At 56.4% G+C, this 19,850-nt stretch overlaps 1 protein-coding gene across 1 annotated transcript in view; it reads right to left on the minus strand.

Annotated features, from left to right (window-relative positions):
* GLI2 (GLI family zinc finger 2) overlaps positions 1 to 19,850 on the minus strand; it is a 247,536-nt gene that overhangs the window by 179,580 nt on the left and 48,106 nt on the right. The window contains exon 2 of the mRNA XM_032638319.1: positions 3,801 to 3,975. Coding sequence (XP_032494210.1) covers positions 3,801 to 3,945 — 145 coding nt within the window. The 5' untranslated portion in view covers positions 3,946 to 3,975. The remainder of the gene's footprint in view (positions 1 to 3,800; positions 3,976 to 19,850) is intronic.

The following is a 19,850-nucleotide window of genomic DNA, read 5'->3' on the forward strand; positions in this document are numbered from 1 at the left end:
AATTATGGACAACAAGATACAAAAAGACCAAAGAAACCCAACCGCCCCTTCTGAAGAGCCGGGAGCAACAGGCGGGTCCTGCGCATGCCCCCTGCACGCAGCACCACCAAGGGGGTGGGCAGAGCACCTAAGCCACCCCTCCAGCCGGACCCCTGGAAGACCCCTACCCTCACTCCATATAAGGAACAAGCTCGCCCCCACAGCAAGCAAGGGAACCTGTTGCATTTTCTCGCTCCCCCCTCCCTGCTACATACAGCAGGGCCCCGATAAAGCCTTGCCTGAATTTCCTGTCTGGCCTCTAGTCAATTTCAGTTGATTGGGGAAGGCCAAGAACCCTGGTTGGTAACAACAGAGGTGAGATATAATTTGCATCCTGCTTTTTTACACTTTAATATTAGAATACAGACACATCCCCCCCTTATGATAAAGTCTTGATGAACATTTTCAGGGTCTACATAATGTTCCATTCAACAGCCGTCCCACAGTTTGATTAATCAATCCCCTATCACTGAACACTTCGGTTGTTTCCAAATGTTCACAGTTACAAATAATGTAGAAATGAAATCTTTCTGCCTAAAGGTATGCTCAGTCTTAGAACCAAAGTCCTACAATTCCAGGGATGGGATTGAAGCTCCCGGAACCAGTGGCACTTGGCAGGGGGCAGATGAGGGGTCAGAAGCTGGCCTGCAAGACAGGGTACCTCCCACCTCTGGGCACCTTGCAGAGGTGGGTGATCACTGCGTCACCAGTTCACAGGGTCTGGCCCTTTTGCATTCCTTACCACATGCCCCCGACATCCTCAGACAGGACGCCCCCTACTCTGGACAGATGTGTAACAGGCCCTGGAACACTGAGCTTGCGTGAGCCATCCTTTCCTTCCGGGAAAGCTGCAAACCACGGTGCGGAATCATGGGGACGATCTTGTGGACTCGGAAGGGATAAACGGTGTCAGGAGGGCCAGGTGTCCGAGTGAGCGGTCACCGGCTCAGCCGCAGGGAATGAGCTCAGTCCTGCCCCTGCCTCAGCAAACAGGCCTCGCAGACCAGGACGGTTACCCCATCTTTTCCAGAAACAACTCAGGGACAGGGCCCTGGACAGGTAGCTCTCAGCTCCCTGCACCCCTGCCCCAGCCCAGCATGCACCGGGCAGCACCGCCCCTCTCCCAGGCCTCTGTGCAGCCTCCCTGCCCTTCCCAGCAGCCCCACGCCGGCGGGCTGAGCTCCCCCCACCTCCGGCCAGCGCCTCACCAAGGCCACCTTCCCCTGACATCACTCAGGGCCACAGGGGGCCCTCAGCACTGCCTCCTGCCAGGCCTGGTGCCGAGTGCTGAGCTCCAGAGCAGAGCGCAAACATCCTGGCCCTGAGAGGACCTCCGTGTGGGGGACACGCACGAACCCCCTTGTGCTGCCGGGCACCACCTCGCACCTGTCCACACGCCTACGCCCCTGCGGGCAGAGGGGCCCACGGCAGAGGCTCCTTGGGGCTGTCTGGGACTCCGGTTTGCTGCGTAAAAGAGGAGGCTAGCTCACAGCACCTCTGCCCCCAGGGGTAAGATCCAACGTCACGACATCACACAGACTTGGAATCACATCTGCCAAACGTCCCCACAACACAGATTAGGAACACGAGGCCCAGAGGAGGGAACGGCCTGCCACACCGGGACCGGGCCTGGGCTGGAACGGGGACCCAGGCCAGTGACTCGGGGCTGCACCACCGGCCTACCTTGCCCCACCCGCAGAACACAGACGTCACGGTCCCCCAGCCCCAGGGGACCCGCTCCAGATGCCACCTGCTCTGCCCTGACTGCAGGACGGCCCTTCCCAAATGAGCCGTCCAGAGAGTGCTACAGGGAGCAAGGGACGTACCTAACTCGCTCTGATGACAACGTGCCACCTGTCCTGGGCGACTGGGCTGAGGGCCACGTCCACCCAGTGTAGGAACCTCACCAGTCAAGCGCTCCCCCGGGGTCGGGCAAGGAGGGGACGGGGCCTGCGGGGTGGGCAGGACCGCATCCTTGGGGGGCGAGTAGAGCGAGGTCGGGTACCTCCAGAGAGCGGCTGCACCCCAAGCTGTAGGCCCGTGGCCTGCCCCCCCAGACCAAGACCCCCTCAAGCATCTGAGATTACTGCCCCATTGCTGACAGCCAGGTCTGATGCTAGAGGACTTCCTTCCCAATCATGCCCTCATTTCTCTCTAATGACCACGAGTCTGCTCTCGGCTACGGGACGTGGCAGTGAATTGGGCTGCGTGGCAGCTCACGATGCACTGATGGCTCCAGAGAGGGTTAGGGTCCGGGCTAGGGAGAGGCCGAGGCGGGGACAGCTGAGGGCCCAGGGGGCGGGTCAGAGATGCACCGGGTCAGAGATGCCACTCAGGCCTCAGAGGCCCAGGCGCCTCTGCATCAGGCAGAGGGACAGCTTGAGGTGTCGCCACAGGCCAGGGTGGGCCCTGACCCAGGAGAAGGAACAGACCACGTGCAGACCCAGCCAGGCCCGGGACAAGCCTGCCCTGGGACCACTGCCAGACCCCCACCCTGGGCCTTCCATCCCCTGGCTCCCGACACCACCTGCATGTGGTCCACCCTGGGCTTTGGCTCCTTCCTCCACCCTCACAGAGGGAGGGCCTAGAGAGCCCGGCTCCTAGCAGGGACAGGGGTCAAGGGGTGTCACGCAGAGCAGGAGTCCTAATACCCGAAGGTTGGCCTGGGCTCGCCCCGTCCCGGCTTGGGCCGCACATCCTGATAATGACCTCCAACTGAGAAGCACGGGTGGTGGTGGGGGAATAGAAACAGTGTAGTAACAATGAACTAGAGGGCCTCCAGTTCGCTCTTGGAAACGATGACTCCTCCCGCTCTGAGTGTCTTTCCGAATCCCTGCACTCTGGCCCTAAGTTGCACCCAGCACGGCCTGTGGACCGGCTGTCCCAGCATCATCCGAGCGCTGGTTAGAATTTCAGAAACTCAGCCTCGCCCCGACTCACCGACTGGGGGTCTGCACTTGAACAAAGCCCCCCCGCGACCTGCAGACATCAACATGTGAGTGGCGCGGCCGGCACTCACACCCCACCCCGGCGAAGGCGCATTTCCCCCGCTGCTCTGGGAGCTGTGCCTCAGCGGCGAGAGCAACAGGGCATGACTAAATGCACTTGAATAAAAAGGGGAAGAAAAGAAATCTAAGTCTCTCCATTCCTCGGAGACAGAAATAGTTTTGTGGCCTCCAGATGGACCGCGCAGACACAAGGGGAGGTCTCGTCTTCCCGCCAAGCTTTCCCAACGGGATGCTGGCACGGACCAGTGGAAACCAGAGACTATTTCTCTTCGGGGCAGTAAAATGAGAGGCTGTGGCTCGGGGGGTCCTTCTGTTATAATTAAGTTGGCCAGAAATTCACCTAAGGATGCTAAATTCTGTACCTGACCCTCTAATTACAGCCAGAAGGGATCAGGAGACAATTACTTTCCAAAATAGCCCTTGGCAGGCCGGAGGCAACCAGCAGCCTCTCTGGCACATCTGTGCCGACAGAACGCACCCCAGGGCTGCCCCACAGCCCCGAGCCTCCCTTGCCTCCCCTCCCCTTCTCCTGCTGGAGCCTGAGATGCCCAAACCCCCCGACTGGGAGTGGCTGGACCTTCGAGATCCACCCACAGGCATCCATCCCGGTGCCTGGGGTCCCCAAAGCTGGGGCGCCCTCTTGCTCCCCCATAAACCCCGCATGGCTGCCCGATGACATCAGCCTCCCGTCTCATTCAGTCCGAACGGGCTCATGAAAAACACCCCCCGCCAACCATGCAGAACAGAAAGTACCTCCTTGGGTGGCTACCGCGGCCGCCGCCGTGGCCACCGCGAGGGCTGAGGCCTTCCTGCCGGGGTCGGGGAAAGCGACGCCCTCCAGGATCCCACTTTTGGCTTCTTTCTTGTCCGTGGCCGTGGCTGAGGCGGACGTCTCCATCCTAGCCACGCATAGTCCCGGGTGGCAGCCCTGGAGGAGGAGACAAAGACACTCACCAACGCGGCCCCCAGACCCAGCCGGGACGCGCCGACGCAGATTCCCACCCGCCGCCGCCACGCGCGCCTTCTCTGATCATTGCGAAGGAGTGTTTCATTAATTTTGAGAATTCTTCGTTCTGAGATTCATCTGGTCTTCTGAACGACCTCACGGACCACAGCCGAGAGTTTTTCACTGCCTGTTACCCCCGATTTTTCAAATCTAAGCAACAAGTTCCTAGTACTGTGCGTGGCAACTAGCAAGAACCACCTTGAGAAATGAGGTCAGAAAGTAATGCCCCTCATCTCGGCCTCACAGGACGAGAAAAATCAATACAGAAACCACGACTTGGCGGCCCTCAGAGGAAAGCCCCCATTCTCCCGTTTCTTTGCAGCTCACCGGCTCCACCTTTCACTTACTCACGTGTATGTTCGTTCATTCTTTCATTCATTCGTTCATTCCTGCATTCCACAGAGTTTTCACCATTTACGCACTCGCACACATTCAGTCAATAGCTCTTCAAGCCCCTGTTATGCATCAAGCATTGTGCCTGGTGCCGAAGATACAACCCACAGAGCTTACATCCTACTTGGGAGGCATAATAAGTAAAGGGGGAAGATAAATGTATATTTTGTCTCTCATTAGTGAGAGAGAAGGAAAGAAAGCAGAGGGGCAGGATAGAACGGGGTGGGAAGGGCAGGGGGGCTGCTGGCCTGCTTCTCTGAGGAAGGGATGGGATGCCACATGAGCGTCTGAGGGAGCCCACAGCAGCCAGAGGGCAGGGGCGGGAGCCGCGGGCCTGGCAGGGAGGAGGCTGGCTTGTTGAAGGAGCAGCAGGAAGGTGAGTGCCAGCCCTGAGGGGTTTTGAGCAGAAGGGGGGTGCGACAGGACTCACAGTACAAAGGGGTCCCTCTGCCAGTGTACGGAGGGCAGATCTGGGGGATGGCACACGACTGCAGTGACCTGGGGAGATACTGGTTGTCTGAGTTAAAAGGACAGTGGCTCTGAAGGCAGAGCCCACAGGCCTTGCTCGGGCCTGGATGTGGGGTGTGCTAGAAAGCGGAGTCGTCGTGGGTTACGAGAGAGGAACCCGGGGGATGCAGGGCCCAGGTAACGCTCCATCTCCAGCTGGCTGGTGGGCCACAAGCAAGCGTTTTACTAACTGATGCTTCATCACGTACAGATGCTGCTAATTCAGTATTTGTATCAAATATTACGGAATAGACATCTGAAAGCCAATTTTCTTAAAAGAATGGGGGTAGTGTCAAAGATGGCTCCGGTTTTCGGCTGAGCACTTGGACGATTGCACGGTGGGGCTGTCTGCTGGGATGGAGCACAGTGGGTGAGAAGCAGGTTCGGGGGCAAAAACCAGGAGCTGGGTCTGGGCCGTGTTAAGTCTGAGACGCCTATTAAGACATGCAGAGACTGAAACAGGAAGACCTACTGTAGAGCACAGGGAACTCTATTCAATAACCTGTGATAAACCATAATGGAAAAGAATGTGAAAAAGAATATATATGTAAAACTGAATAACTTTGCTGTACAGCAGAAATTAACACAATGTTGTACATCAACTATACTTCAATAAAACTTTTTTGCAAATGGCATTATTTCGTTCTTTTTAATGGCTGAGTAATATTCCTGGAGAATGTCATAGTGAGTGAAGTAAGTCAGACAGAGAAAGAGAAATATCATGTAAAGAGAAAGGTATAGCTTATGTGTGGAATCTACAAAATGATACAAATGAACTTATTTACAAAACAGAAACAGACTCACAGACTTAGAGAACGAACCTATGGTTACCAGGGAGGAATGGTGGGGGGAAGGGGTACTTAGGGAGTTTGGGATTGACATGTACACACGGCTATATTTAAAATGGATCACCAACAAAGGCCTACTGTGTAGCACAGGGAACTCTGTTCAATACTATATAACCACCCAAATAGGAAAAGAATTTGAAAAAGAATAGATACATGTATTATGTATAACTGAATCACTTTAGTGTACACCTGAAACTATCACAACATTGTTAATCAACTCTCCTCCAACAGAAAATAAAAAGGTTAAAAAAAAATTTTTTTTTAAGATAAGCAAGACTGTTGGAAATGCAAGGCAGAGCTTGGGGAGAGGCAGAGGCTAGAGATGGGAATATGGCAGCCACAGGGCAAGATCTCCAAGGGAGAGGGCGGAGGGAAGAAGTAGAGAAAGTTCCAGAACGAGACACGGGGCGTTCCAACATTTCCAGGAGGGAGAAGAGAAACCAGCCAAGGAAGTGAGCAGGGATGAAGGAGCAGGAAGGAAGAGAAAGTAAAATCACCAGGAGAGTGTGAGGGCCAGGAGTCCAACCCAAGCAAGAAATGCCAAGAAGGATTATCTCCATCACAGGCTCTAAGAGGCCCCGGCGCTGCACGGTGGTGACCAGGGCCCAGGTGGGCTCAGGGAGAGACAGAGGCACAGACATTTAGTCAGGAATCTTTGCCATGAAAAGAAGATCAGCTGCTGTTTCGGAAGGAAGGCAGGTGGGTCTGCACGCTGGTGGGAGGAGAGGGTTCTGGGCAGAGCCCGTGGATCGCGGGTGGCAGAAACCAAAGGCGATGGTCAGCTCCATCCCCGGCGGCTGCAAATCTTACATCCGCAGGCCCCAGAACCTCACCTTTTAAAAGTCTGCACGATACTCTCATGGTTTTCTAAGCAAAAAGCGGGAGTATACAAGAGTGATGGGTGTGAAGCTAGAGGTGGCTGCAGCCCGGCCAGCCTGCTAAGCGAACAGCCCAAGCTCTGGACCTCCCAGATCTACCTCACCCACCAGACTGTATGGTTTCCAGTCTTTCAAAACCCCTGTCCAGAAAACCCAAGATAGATAAGGGACAGGGAAATCTCCCTGAGGATTCTGGTGAGTTATAAGGTTTCCTCTGGCTTGGAGATTTCGGGATCGCCAGCTGATCCTTTAAGCCTATTTGTATAATCTGTGCTGTAAGAAGCTGGCTGGCTGAGCAGCCACCAGCAACAGCCCCTGGGCCACGCCTGCTCCACCTTCTTTGCCCCTTTAGCCTGGCCGCAGGGGCCACCCTCCCATCCACCTGGCCGGCACTTTGGGCCACCGTCCCACCCCATCCTCACCCCCCCATCTGATCAGCTGCGATTTCCATCATTTCACCCGCAAAGCACCTGGCCTGCGGGGCCTCTCCCAGCTGGCTGCTCTGCCAGGCATCCTTCCCTTCTGGGTCCTGGGCACCTTCACGCCACCTCTGGTCCCCCTCCAGGGCCCCCTCTACCCTACAGCCAGGCACCTTCCCCGAACCAAATCTGGCCAAGGCCTCGCTGAGCCCCTGGGGCCTTCAGGCAAAGCCTTCCTGGGTCTACCTGCAGCCTCATCTCCCCCCACCCCCCCGCACCCTTCACAAGCAGCCAGCCCTGACCCTGGAACACCCACCAGAAACCCTTCACCCTTTTCTGTGTGATGGACTCCTACTCTTCCTGCAAGATGCCACTCAGATGTCGCCTCCTCTGGGAAGCCCCCCAGCTCCTCCCCAATCAAGGTCACTTCTGCTTCCAGATCCCTACAGCACCCCAGCACCCCCATCTGTACTCATCATCACCACCAGGTCCGGAGCTGCTCCCCACTCAGGCTGGCACGGAGCAACAGCTCAGGAATGCCGGGCAAGGACTGCGCACCCCTGAGGCAGGAAATCACAGTGATTTTGTGAACAATCTGGGTTTTCTTCCCAAGAAGCTCAGGTGAAGGGATTTAGGCTCAACTTTGAAGCGCACCTTGAATTTGGAAGTAAGGACGGCAATCAACGTGACAGCTGGAGCGACAGACCTCGAACAAGCATTTACCTTGAATTTGGAAGTAAGGACGGCAATCAACGTGACAGCTGGAGCGACAGACCTCGAACAAGCATTTACCAGGGGCCAAGCTCTTCGCAAGAGTGAGTTCATTTAATCCTCACGACACTTTACATAGGAAGAAACCAATGCTCAGAGAGGCTGATAACTCGTGCAAAGACACACAGCTTAAAAGTGGCCGTGCCAGACCTTGAACCCAGGCTGTCTGGCCCCAAAGCTGTACACTGGAGCATCACAGAGAGCTGTCCTTCGAGTGGGGACCCTGCAGTGCAAAGGGATTTGCCCCAGAATTCCCTGGCATCGTTAAGGTGCCTGTTGAGTGTGAGGAACCCTATGCCAGAAGCCCAGGAGGATTCGACACACGCCCTGTCCTAGTGCTGCACCCAAGGAAGCAAGACTTGTGGACGGGGACCACCAGCCGATGGATAGGCAAAAGCTGAGGCTCTGTCCAGGACCGCCTGCCAACACCACGCCCCTGCGGGTGGCACTGTCCACTGAGGCTGACCAGGATGCGGGGGAGGAGTTGGCAATTGTACATTCTTCCCCTAACTCCTCATTGGAGAATTCTTTACGAACAATCAGCTTTGTGCCTCACACTGCAGAAGGCCGGGAGCTGGCTTCCACCCCAAACGAACTGGGTGCCCTTCCCCCGGGTCTGGCACCTCTCACATAGCCTGGCCAAAACCTGCTATGTACCCACCTGGCTCCCCGCTCAACCATGACCTCCTCCAGGCCAGGGCCAGGCCTCGCGCCCCTGGGTCGCCAAGTCCAGCTGAGCACGTGCTCAGACCCCTTGCTGATGGGACAGGATGGGTCCAGGGAACCAGGCCAGCATCTGGAGGGCAGCAGGCTTGAAGGACCAGAAACCAGGACAGGACTCAAGGCACCCACAGGGTCGGCCCAAGTGACCAAACCCAGGCTGCTGGGAAGCATCCCCGAAGGCAGATGGGAAATTGAGGCCAGCAAACTCAGAATCCTTGAACTTTAGCATCGGGGATGCCAGGGCCAAAAAGAGGTTCAGCTGCCTCACGCCAGCATCCCCCCCCACCCCGGCCACGTTGTCAGAGGGAACGGCATCCTCCCGATTCTTACAGAGGAAGAGGTGAGCTGCCCAAAGCCACTCTCCATGGAGGGAGAGGGTCCAGGTCTAGAGCCAGGTCCTCTGGCTGGAATGCTGCCCGAAGCCTCAGAGCGAGGCCACCCCAGGACCAGGTGGACAGAGCAGCAGGGAGGGGATGTATTCAGACAGCAGTGGGCCCGGGAGTGCCTGGGCTTCCACGAGCGCCCATGGGGAGCTGACCCAGTCGGGGTGCGGGGTGTCCCCTGCAGGGACCACTGTGTCACAGGCCTCATTTTCCACAGATCAGCCACGGCCCTCCCCCTCCCCCTCCCTTCCAGGAGAGGAAAGCAGCAGACAGAGCCGAGAGGCTGCGTAAGTCACAGGAATTACCGGAATTAGCACAATTTCTGGGTAAACACCAGGCGCCCAGGGTCCCAGGAAGCCCAGCTGGGGACAGCAGAGCGGGGCCTCGGGTCCCCAGACCTCAGCTGGCGGCCTGTGGGATATGCTGGGGAACGGCCCATGGGCTCCACAAAAGGTTCCAGAACAAGAGGGGCTGAGAGCACAGCGCCCACAGGGCAAGGAGAGAGTCAACACCTCCACGTCACCCGGGAGGCCACGCTCCTGGGCTTCTGCCCGGGAAAGGGGGGACACCGGACCTGCAGCCAGGAGAAGCTCCCTTCCATTTGGAGCTGCACACAGCACCCCTGCCCCCCAGGGTCTCAGTACCCCTGGGGGTGCTGGCAGCACCCCGAGCCTCTGGAAACACTCCTGGTCCTTCCCCTGCCAATTCTGACACCACAGGTTCAGGCACAGGGCGGGGGGCAAAATATCCAAACTTTAAAAAAAAGCTCCACGGCTGTTTCTGATGCACAGGCAGGTTCAGCAGAAACTACATGGGGTGTTTCTAAGATTGCTTCCAGCTTCCCAATAATCGGTAAGTTCCAATTAAAGCAAATGAATGGAAATAAATGTATTTTTATCTCTGTTAACTTGGAACCGGAAGTTGGTATTTCCCTCCGACATGAAGGTGGGTAAAAGGCATAGTGCCTGTGAGCCTGCCGCCAGCACAAGCCACGGGGGTGCTCACATCCCGTCATGGGGCCTCGCCTGTGCTCACCATGGCGCTGCGCTCAAGGTCAAGGTCGGCATTAGACACCACCCCCAACCTTGCCAGTTGTGCCAGCAAAGCACATCTATTAACCTATGATCGCTGCAGTCAGTACAATTGGCCTCCTTCGTAATCCTATGCATTTTTTTTTTTTACTGAAGTATAGTTGATTTACAGTGTTGTGCTGGTTTCAGGTTTTTAGCACAGAGATTCTTTTCCCTTATAGGTTATTACAAGATATTGAGTAGAGTTCCCTGTGTTATACAGTAGGTCCTTGTTGGTTATTTTAAATATAGTAGTGTGTATATGTTAATCCCCAACTCCTAATTTATCCACCCCAATCCTATGCATTTTATCCTATGCATTTACAGCATTATTCTGAGGAGGGGGCCACAGCACAGCAAAGATGAAGAACTTGGAGTGAAAGGACGGGCTTGAAGAATAAATTAATAATCAGAGGTCTTCCCTGCTGGCTCAGTGGTTAAGAGTCCGCCTGCCAATGCAGGGGACACGGGTTCGAACCCTGGTCTGGGAAGATCCCATATGCCGCGGAGCAGCTAAGCCTGTGCGCCACGACTACTGAGCCTGCGCTCTAGAGCCTGCAAGCCACAACTACTGACCCACACACCACAACTAATGAAGCCTGCGCGCCTAGAGCCCGTGCTCCGCAACAAAGAGTAGCCCCCACTCGCCACAACTATAGAAAGTCCACGCGCGGCAACAAAGACCCAAAGCAGCCAAAAATAAATAAATTAATTAATTAGTTAAAAAAAAATAATCAGAGGAGAATGACCAAATCGCTCTGAACCCTGCAATCCCACCACCTGGCTGCTTTGAGCTCTCCTGATGAGTGAGTCACAGGAATGAGAGCAGCTTCCCCAGGCGAAATCAACCTCAGGGAGAGAGGTGAAACCTCGCTTCCCAGCGATCCTGGCCACCTCGGGGCCCTGGTGTTCTCACCTCCTGTCTGATCTCACCCGTGCGGCACATTGCCTGGGCCCCACACGCGTGGGCACACACTGAGAGCACACACAACCTACAGCAACAACCATGACCATGTACACAGTCACCTGTGTGAGCGTGGGCACACGTATACACAGTCACACGTTCATACAGGGCCACCCACAAGTGCACACAAAGTTACATACAGATGCACACCACATGCACGCACACACACATACACGTATGTGTAGAGAGATACAGAGACACACACACATACCCTGGATACACATGCACATAATAAACACCCGGCCAGCCTTGATCATAGACTTATTTTTGTGATCAAATGAGATAAAACACGTGAAAGTTCCTGGAGTGCAAAATGCGTCGCCAATGCAACACTGATGAAAGGTAATAATAATTAAAAATTGGGGGTTTTTTAATTAATTAATTTTTGGGGGGGCTGCGTTGGGTCTTCGTTGCTGCACGTGGGCTTTCTCTAGTTGCGGCGAGCGGGGGCTTCTCTTGTTGTGGAGCACAGGCTCTAGGTGCACGGGCTTTAGTAGTTGTGGCACGCAGGCTCAGTAGTTGTGGCTTGCGGGCTCTAGAGCGCAGGCTCAGTAGTTTTGGCACATGGGCTTAGTTACTCCACGGCATGTGGGATCTCCCCGGACCAGGGCTTGAACCCGTATTCCCTGCATTGGCAGGCGGATTCTTAATCACTGCACCACCAGGGAAGTTCTGGTAATGATAATTATAACGACACTGTAACTAAAAAGATGGCAGCAGACTCTCTCTCTCATGGCCCCAAGGTCCCGAGGACTCGTCAACATCCTCCCTGAGTGGATGACTGAGTCTTTCCATCTCCCGTCACCTCAGTGTTGCCACCTAGAAAATGGACATTCTAAAGAGCGCTCCAGACCCTAGGGACAGCCGTCCAGCACCACAGTGCCAGGGCAGCCACGGGAAAGCAAAGGGTGTCCTAGCCCATCATGCTGAAGGCATGAGGGAGCCAGACATGGGCTTCGGCTCAGACCCCCTGGATCAAACTGACACTCGCTTTCCCATCCTGAAGGGACCGGGACGGGGGTGAGTGGAGGGTTCCCCAGGACGGCGCCAAGCTGGGGACGCTCTGCTTGCCCTTCACGGCCAGGGACAAAATAATCTTCTTTTAAAATGTGTGTATTTTCCTTTCCAGAGTGAGAGACGCTGATGCTTGGGGCAGCGCGGTCCACATCAGTGGTGTGTCCAGCCACGCGGCTTTCCCTCTCTGAGCCTCCGTCCCCTCCCCTGTAACACAGAGCATCCTCCCTACTCCCAGCATGGTTAAGAAGGCGGTCAAGCTTCCCCGCAGGGCCGTGAACACCCTGCAGCAGTGGCTCTGCAAACATAGGGTCCCCAATGGGGCTTGGCCCAAGGCTGGCCAGGCAGGCGAACCCCTACAAGCGGGCACCCTTTTCCAAGGAAGACAGGATTGGGGGAGACCGAGGTTTAGCGAGGAGTTGTGCCTCTGGAGTCTCGGACACACCTCTGCAGCGCCAGCCAGCCACCCTGGCTGCCACAACCCCAGCTGCTCCCAGGAGCTTCAGGTCAAAGGCCTCCCCTCTACCCGCTGTGGCCAGAGGCAGGCACCATGCAGAAACCACTCTCCTAGCGGGGCACCTGCTTCTTTATCGTTCCTTGAATGTATTTTTCCAAGTAGGAAAGCTCCCTCATGTGCCCAGCCCCTGGGCTTGCTGGTGCGCCGGAAAACAGATCATGACCCCAATGCACTGACTTGCTGGGCCAGAACAGCAGCCAGGGAGGCCCCAACGATGGGAAATGCAGCAGCCAGGCTCAGATAAGGGGAGATGGGCGTCAGGGGGCCCGGAGCTGGGCAAGAGGCTTTTTCTTTCCAGAAGGGTGTGGGTAAGAGCTCCCCCTTCAGATGGCATTGCAGCTTCCACTCCCTTGCACGTGGTTTCACTCCCTGAAAATACCAGGTCGTCTCCATCCCCCTGCCTCTGTCCCATTGCTTTCCTGCCCAGAACATTCTCTCCTCCCTGCTCTATGCAAGGAAGCCACGCTTTAAACCTTGGGAAGCCTGCCCTAACGCCCTCCCACCTGAACCCTAGTCAGAGCCAACCCACCTCCTGGTGCTGCTTCTGAGACTTTGACAACACCCCCTGCACATGTCAGCAGCAGCCGGCACCTTGCGGGGGGGGGGGGGGGGGGGAGGGCACACGGGAAGGGCAGACTCTGGAGAAAGGAGGTCCACGTTTGCATCCCAGGGCTACCTAGAGCGATGAATAAGAACTGAGTCCCCCCAAGCCTCAGTTTCCTCATCTGTAAAATGGGGATGACAACGGCGTGTCCCTCATGGAGAGGATTAAGAACACAGGGCCTGGCATATACAGGGGTCCCGACTCAAATGCCCACCACGTTATCCTAACTGCAGCCCCAGCGAGACCACCCACCTGTCTGCCAACTGGGGCAGGAAGACCTGACCCAGGAGCCCCGGCACCGGCAGCAGGCCTGTCCGAGACTGGACAAGGCAGCCCGTGGCCCCCCTTCCTCTCCATTCTGACACCCCACCACAGGTGTCTGGGCCTCTGGGCTCTAACGTGCAAACGCTCAGGCTGGCATCTCTCTGGAACGTGCTGTCCTGCCGATTCCAAATGCTGCTGTCTGTCCCCTTCCTCCATGGACAGGCCCAAAGCAGCAGAAGTCCCGAGCAAGGCCCGGGGTCTCTCCCCGCCCCGCCCCCAGCAGGCGGCCAGCAGAGGCAGGCCCAGCTCGGCCCCTGGGCGCGCCGTCTGCGAGGTGAACAAGGGGTCTGCTGTGCAGCCGCCAGGCCAGACCCAGATATTTTAACAGCTGCATTGTGTGCTTCTGAGGCGCGATTCCTGAGCGGCGCGGGGGAGAAACAAGCTCTGCCTCTGCCCCAAGGAGGAAAAACAGACGGCCCTGGGCAGGCTGCAGGCCGGGGAGGTACCCACCCGCAGGGGCCCGGTGGTGGAGGGCATGGCAGGAACAGGCCTGGCGTACGGGCATCACCGGCACCAAGGCCCCTTCATCCGAGCCTGGGGACGGGCGGGAGTCAAGGAAAGAGACCCAGTGAGTGGAGAAACCCCCCAAAGGAGGCTCTGAGGCGGGAAAAGGACCAGAAAGGCGGGGAAGTGGCTGCATAACAAGGTCCAAATACTCTCCATGGCACCAAGGCCCCACTCCGGGATCTGCCCCCATCCACCCCTCCAGGCTCACCGCCCCCCAGGTCCACCCCGAAATCGCCCAGTTTAACACACTTCCAGCTCTGCCTGCAATGCTACTTCCCCAGAGCCTGCCCTGCCAGCCCCCGACCAGGCCAGTTCTGCCTTGTGCCCCCCCGAGGGCAAACTCCCACGTCACTGTATTCTTTTATTTTTTTTCTTTTGGTCACGCAGCCTGTGGGATCTCAGCTCCCCGACCAGGGATCAAACCTGCACCCCTGCATTGGAAGCGTGGAGTTTAAACCACTGGACGGCCAGGGAAGTCCCAACGTGGCTGTACTCTGAGTACCACTGCCGTGCCCACGCCCGTTATGCCGGCCCCGGACAAAGGCTTACTCCACGTTTGATGACGACTCAGCACACAAACTGAGAGAACCTTCCTCTTCTTCTAGCCTCACCTCAAGCCCCGTTGCCCACAAGGCTCTGGGGGGGCTCTTGGGACCCAGCAGCACAGGGGAGGTGGACGACAGCACAGTCTGGCTGTGAGGCCAGGAGGGGGGGCTGTCAGCAACCCCTAATGCCTGTCACAGGCAGTGTTTGCCAGCTCAGTGATGGAAAAGCTCTTGAGGGCAAAACCGCTACTGGCATATGAACTGCACCCCTTCCCGTAACGCGTAAACCCTTGGGAGGGAAGGCTTTGCCACGGACAGTGCTGAGGACCCAAGTGTATGGAAACTTACCTCCTGTGCTGTAAGCGCACACCATTTTCAAGACAAATAAAAAATTGAGTGTTTGTTGGTTAAAAGTTGCTTTCTGAGCCATTACGCATCCCAAGGAGCTCTTTGCTCCTAGCGGAACTGTAGGCTGGGGAATGGCATTTTGGAGTCAGAGGCACGGTACAGGTGGCTTTCCCATGTCCTTCTAATCATAACCCAAACCACGGCCCCTAGGTGCAGGGGGACCCCGGCCTCGGCCCAGGTCTGGGATGGTGGGGGTGGGGCTGTTGCAGACCCTGGACAAATCTGTCCAAACATCTCGACGCAAGCGACCAAAGTCACAGAGGCTCTCCTGAGCAGTGGCCTGGGCAGCGCTGGCCCCCAGCTGGGTGGCAGGGGCAGCTCTGGGCTGGCTGCAGGAAGAGGCTAAACTTGTCCAGAGGTGGAGAGGACCTTGGTCTGATTTCCCCGCTTTAGGCCTGCTGAGGACCCTTGGAATCACGAGGCTGCCAGGCAAGGAGCCCCTCTAGGGCCCCAAACACATCTTCCTCTGATCCCAAAGTCCAGCACCAAGAAAAGCCTCCAGAGGTCACCTGGTAACGTCCCCTGCCCAGGCAGCTCATATACAGAGCAGCCCCTTCCTTGCCAACGATGCAAAGGAGCTACCACGAGGCTCCTTACCAGTTCATGCCTCAGCTGGCTGGCCTCGGCTGGCCTCAGCTGGCCACATCCCTCCCCTGAGTACCGTGACTCGCTCGCTGTGCAACTCTGGGTAAGCGCCCCATCTCTGGGCTCAGCGCCCCACCAGCGAGATGGGCAGGCAGGACCCCCCGGGGGGGTGTCACGTCATGCCACAATTGGGTAGAAACAGGAATTGGGGCACGTGGGGAGCACAGACAGGACACAAGTAAACAGACCGCAGCCACCTGCATCCATGGACCAGCAATTGTATACTGAGCACCAACAATCTCCTAGGCCTGAGGTCTCCCCCTCCGCAGGTGGTGCTGGGCCTGGGGTAGGGAGCAGAGCAGGTTGGGAAGGGCTGGCTGCAGATCTAGGGCCGCTGCTCTGCCCTCAAGGCTCTGGGGGAAAACAGGCCAGTGGGTGGGCCGGCATCTCCTGCTTCGGCCTGCGCAGCACCCTGCTCTGACTTGCCCGGCCACGGCCTTCCCCACATGGCCCAGGCGATGCCCGCACCCAGCTCTTCCATCGGTGTCTCTGCCAGACTCAGCCACGGGTTTTCCCCAGGCTGTGCCAGCACCACCCTGGCCACTGAAGCCAACAGGAGTGTCCCGCCTTTGGCTGGCAGCTTTGCACACCTGCTAAGCTGTCCCAGGTGGGGCCGGGACCCTGCCCGGCCAGTCCCCACCTCTCCTGGGCTTCCTGCACGCCTGGGAGACCACATGCCTGCACACTCCCTTCCCGTCCCCTGGCCGTCACACATCACAGCCCTTAACCGGTTGTCTGGGCCCTCAGGCCTGGAACCTGACACCCACCCAGCCCTAGGTAGGTGGGCTGCAGCCTGAGGACATGCCCACTCAGGGAGGCCAGGGAAGTCCCAGGGCTCCACGACTCAGGACAAGAGTGAGATCACCATTTCCCAAGGGCCCACTGTGTGGCAAGCCTGGGCTGTGACCTTGATCGCAAAGGTGAACTAAACACAGCACTGCTCTCCCAGAGCGCCCAGCCAAGGGGGGACAGTCCTGAAACGAAACAGACAGTGACAATGAGAATACGCTTCCTGATAGACTAGCTCAGGAGGCCACAGGGGGTCTGGGCTAACCTGAGGGAGGTCAGGGAGGGCTTGCTGGAGGAACAGGTGTATAAGCATCTTTAAAGGGAGGACAGGCGAGGTCCAGAAAGGTCTGCTAAAGCAGATGGAGGGCAGTGTCTGGGCAGCGAGAGGGAAGCCTGAGGCCAGTGTCCAGCAGAGGGTGAGTACTGACCCTCAGAGCCTGTGGAAAACTGCACATCTGGGCACAGGGAACCCCCAAGGCCCACGCCCTCCCTACCTCTTCAGCCTTGTTCCCACCAACTCAGACCTCGTCCTTCACACTGTGGTGTTTCCAGAAGTCTGCAACCCCCAGACACTGCCTGTCAGCCTCTGCGATCATGCTCTCCCCACCCCTGCCCAATGAACTCCTATTTACACCTTGAAGCCTAAGGCCAGCACCACCTCCCCCAGGAGGGCCTCCAGGGTTCCCACATCACACAGCGCCCGGGAGACACTTCCAGTCTGCTTAACCATCTCTCCGGGTGGTCTGGCTCTTTGACGTTTGCTCCCAGCCCCTGACACACTGCCCAACACATGGTCAGTGTCCTACAAATATGCAATGAGTGGGAGCCATCAGAGTAATAAACCCAGCGTTCTGAAGTCAGCCGTCTTCTAAACCGTCCCCTACTACTGCCTGCCACACAGTCGATGGCTGTTAAAGTTATTTAACTGTCCCTGAGAGTCTGACAGAAAGATGCAGCCTAGAAGGTGCCTGACAGAACTCACTACCTGAAATTCTACCATTAGAGAGTCACTTCTCTGGCTAAAAAAAAAAAAGTCACCTCCTACTCACTACCTGAAATTCTACCATTAGAGAGTCACTTCTCTGGCTAAAAAAAAAAGTCACCTCCTACTCACTACCTGAAATTCTACCATTAGAGACTCACTTATTTGAAGCTTTTTCATTTTTCAAGAACAGCCTATTGAAATGCAAAGTGCCCTGGGATAAGGTCAGGCCTTAAGTGGCTGTCATATAAAAAGTCAATGTCTCTAAGTAGAAGGGAACAGGAATGGAGCAGGCTGGAGGGAGGAGGCTGGAGAGGAGTGAGGGGTGCCAAAATCCCTGCACAGTTTGCTGATGGCTGTCCTCGGCTCCAACCGCCAATCCACACTCTCTTGATAAAAAGAGCACGCCTCTCTGCTTGTCCCCGCACTTCAGTGCTTCTTGGCATGACACCATACGCAGAATGAAGTGGCTTTGTAGTGTGTGCTGCTTGTTCTTTCCCCCCTCTCGATGAAGCTCTCCAAGGGACACTCAATCAAGCTCCTTTTGTTCCCAGGGCCTTTTGAAGGCTTCCGGAGAGGAAATGAGAGGACTCTTTAAAGCCCAAGTCTACTCGCAGCCCCGCAAATCACAGTCTCCCTGCCAGTGCCGCCCCCCACCCCGGCCTGATGTGTGAGTCGAGGTGCCACGGGTAGGCTCGGCTCTGGACTCCTGACAGCACCGCCCCCGGGAAGATGCTCCAGGACGTCCCAGCCCATTGTCAGAGACCAGGGTGACACGCAAGGTTTCCTCAAATGAGGCGAGTCCTCCAAAATGGCCAGAAGCCACAGAGAAGGTAAAGGGTTAGGGGCCCCCAGTCACAGGACTGTCACCCACCTTCGTTACTGGGAGCAGGGTACCCGCCCCAGGGCACATCCCATGATTGGGAGGCTTTGCGTCTGGACTTTGGGTCCACACGTAGAAGAGGCACTTCTGAACCTGGGTCCCACCACTCCTTCCACAATGTCACCATACCCAGTCTCTCCAATCAACCACTACAGATGCGGACAGAGTCCACCAAGGGATCCCACCATGTGGGGAGCCCCACAAGGTCCCAGAGGTCCTCAGAGATCCAGTCACCAACCTCCCATCCGACTCAGGAATCCTCTCCAGCAGGTGAGAAACTGGGGGTGAATCTGACCCCCAGGGCATGACTGGCAAAATACCAGAGACATTTTTTATCGTTTCCAAATTGTGCTACTAGCTGCTAGTGGGTAGAGGCCAGGGGTGCTGCTAAACATCCTGCAATGATCAGGACAGCCGCCTACAACAGAGAATTACCCAGCCGAGGTAGAGAAACCCTGATCTGAAGTACTCTAGACACTTCATGATCCAGCCTCTGCGCGATCACCCCCCGGGGATGGGAAGCTCACCAAAGGACAGGCAGTGCTGTGAAGCACCGGATCCAAAGCCCGGGTCGGCCTCTTGCCGGAAACTGTGGGCACGTGACCCAGCTCCTCCTTACTTTAGAATCTCTTGGTGGAAAACGGAGCCAAGGATCTGATGTTCCAGGGCTGTTACGAATGATTGTGATTTCATGACCACGAAAAATCTAGACAGCGCCTCACGAGCAGAAGGCACTTAAAGCAAAGGAGACCTGCTGGGTGGCGTGTGGCTTTAGGGTGTACCAGGGAGCAGAACTGCAGCCAGCCTGACTACTAAAAGCCCACCACCTGCAGGAAAGCATCTGCTAAGCCCCTGGCCTGCCGTGGACCAGACCACACGCAACATGTCCCCCCATCCACACTTGCAAAGCCCTGGCAGCCACCTCCGTGTTAACAGGAGGGAGATCGTTTCTAATACATTATATTTTAGCAACACAGTGGAAGAGTATTGCAGCTATTTTAGGTCACTGTTACAAAGACAGAAATGTTTGAGATCGTGCGGGAGGTGAAAATACAGCAAACTTGAATGCATCCCATAACTCCAACTGGAGAATAAACTGGAGACAATATACAGGGAAAAATCTCTTGTGTTAGGATGATGGGACTTGGGGTCATGCTGGGTTCTGGCAATGTTCCTTAATGTAAAGTCATACTGCTTTTTCCGTTAAAATGCTATTTAGTAATGAAAATAGAGAAAATGCCAGGAGACGTTACAAATCTAGCCTTGCTTCTAACACGAAGGACAGGGGTGTAGGAGTAATCTCGGAAAGTGACCAGTTTTGAGGGGGCGTGGCCTCCCAGGCCTCAGAAAGGGGGCTACTGCTCCCAGTGCCCCAACGGCAGCAGGGCAAAGGAGGACGGTCTGCCCACCCAGCTCCTCTGCCGGCAGAGAGGAGGTCCCTTCAAGGGCCACCAGAGCAAGCTTCCCTTCCCACAACTTCACTCTGAATCATCACCACCTTCCTCTTACAGAGGAGACACTAGGACAGAGAGAAGCCAGGCAGGAGACGCAGCCTGGGGGTCTCGGCACTTTCCATTCACAGCCCCCACGGGGTCCAGCATCCACCAGGGTGTCTGGCTTCCC

This window comes from Phocoena sinus, chromosome 7 (assembly GCF_008692025.1).
Source record: "Phocoena sinus isolate mPhoSin1 chromosome 7, mPhoSin1.pri, whole genome shotgun sequence".
Lineage (NCBI taxonomy): Eukaryota > Metazoa > Chordata > Mammalia > Artiodactyla > Phocoenidae > Phocoena > Phocoena sinus.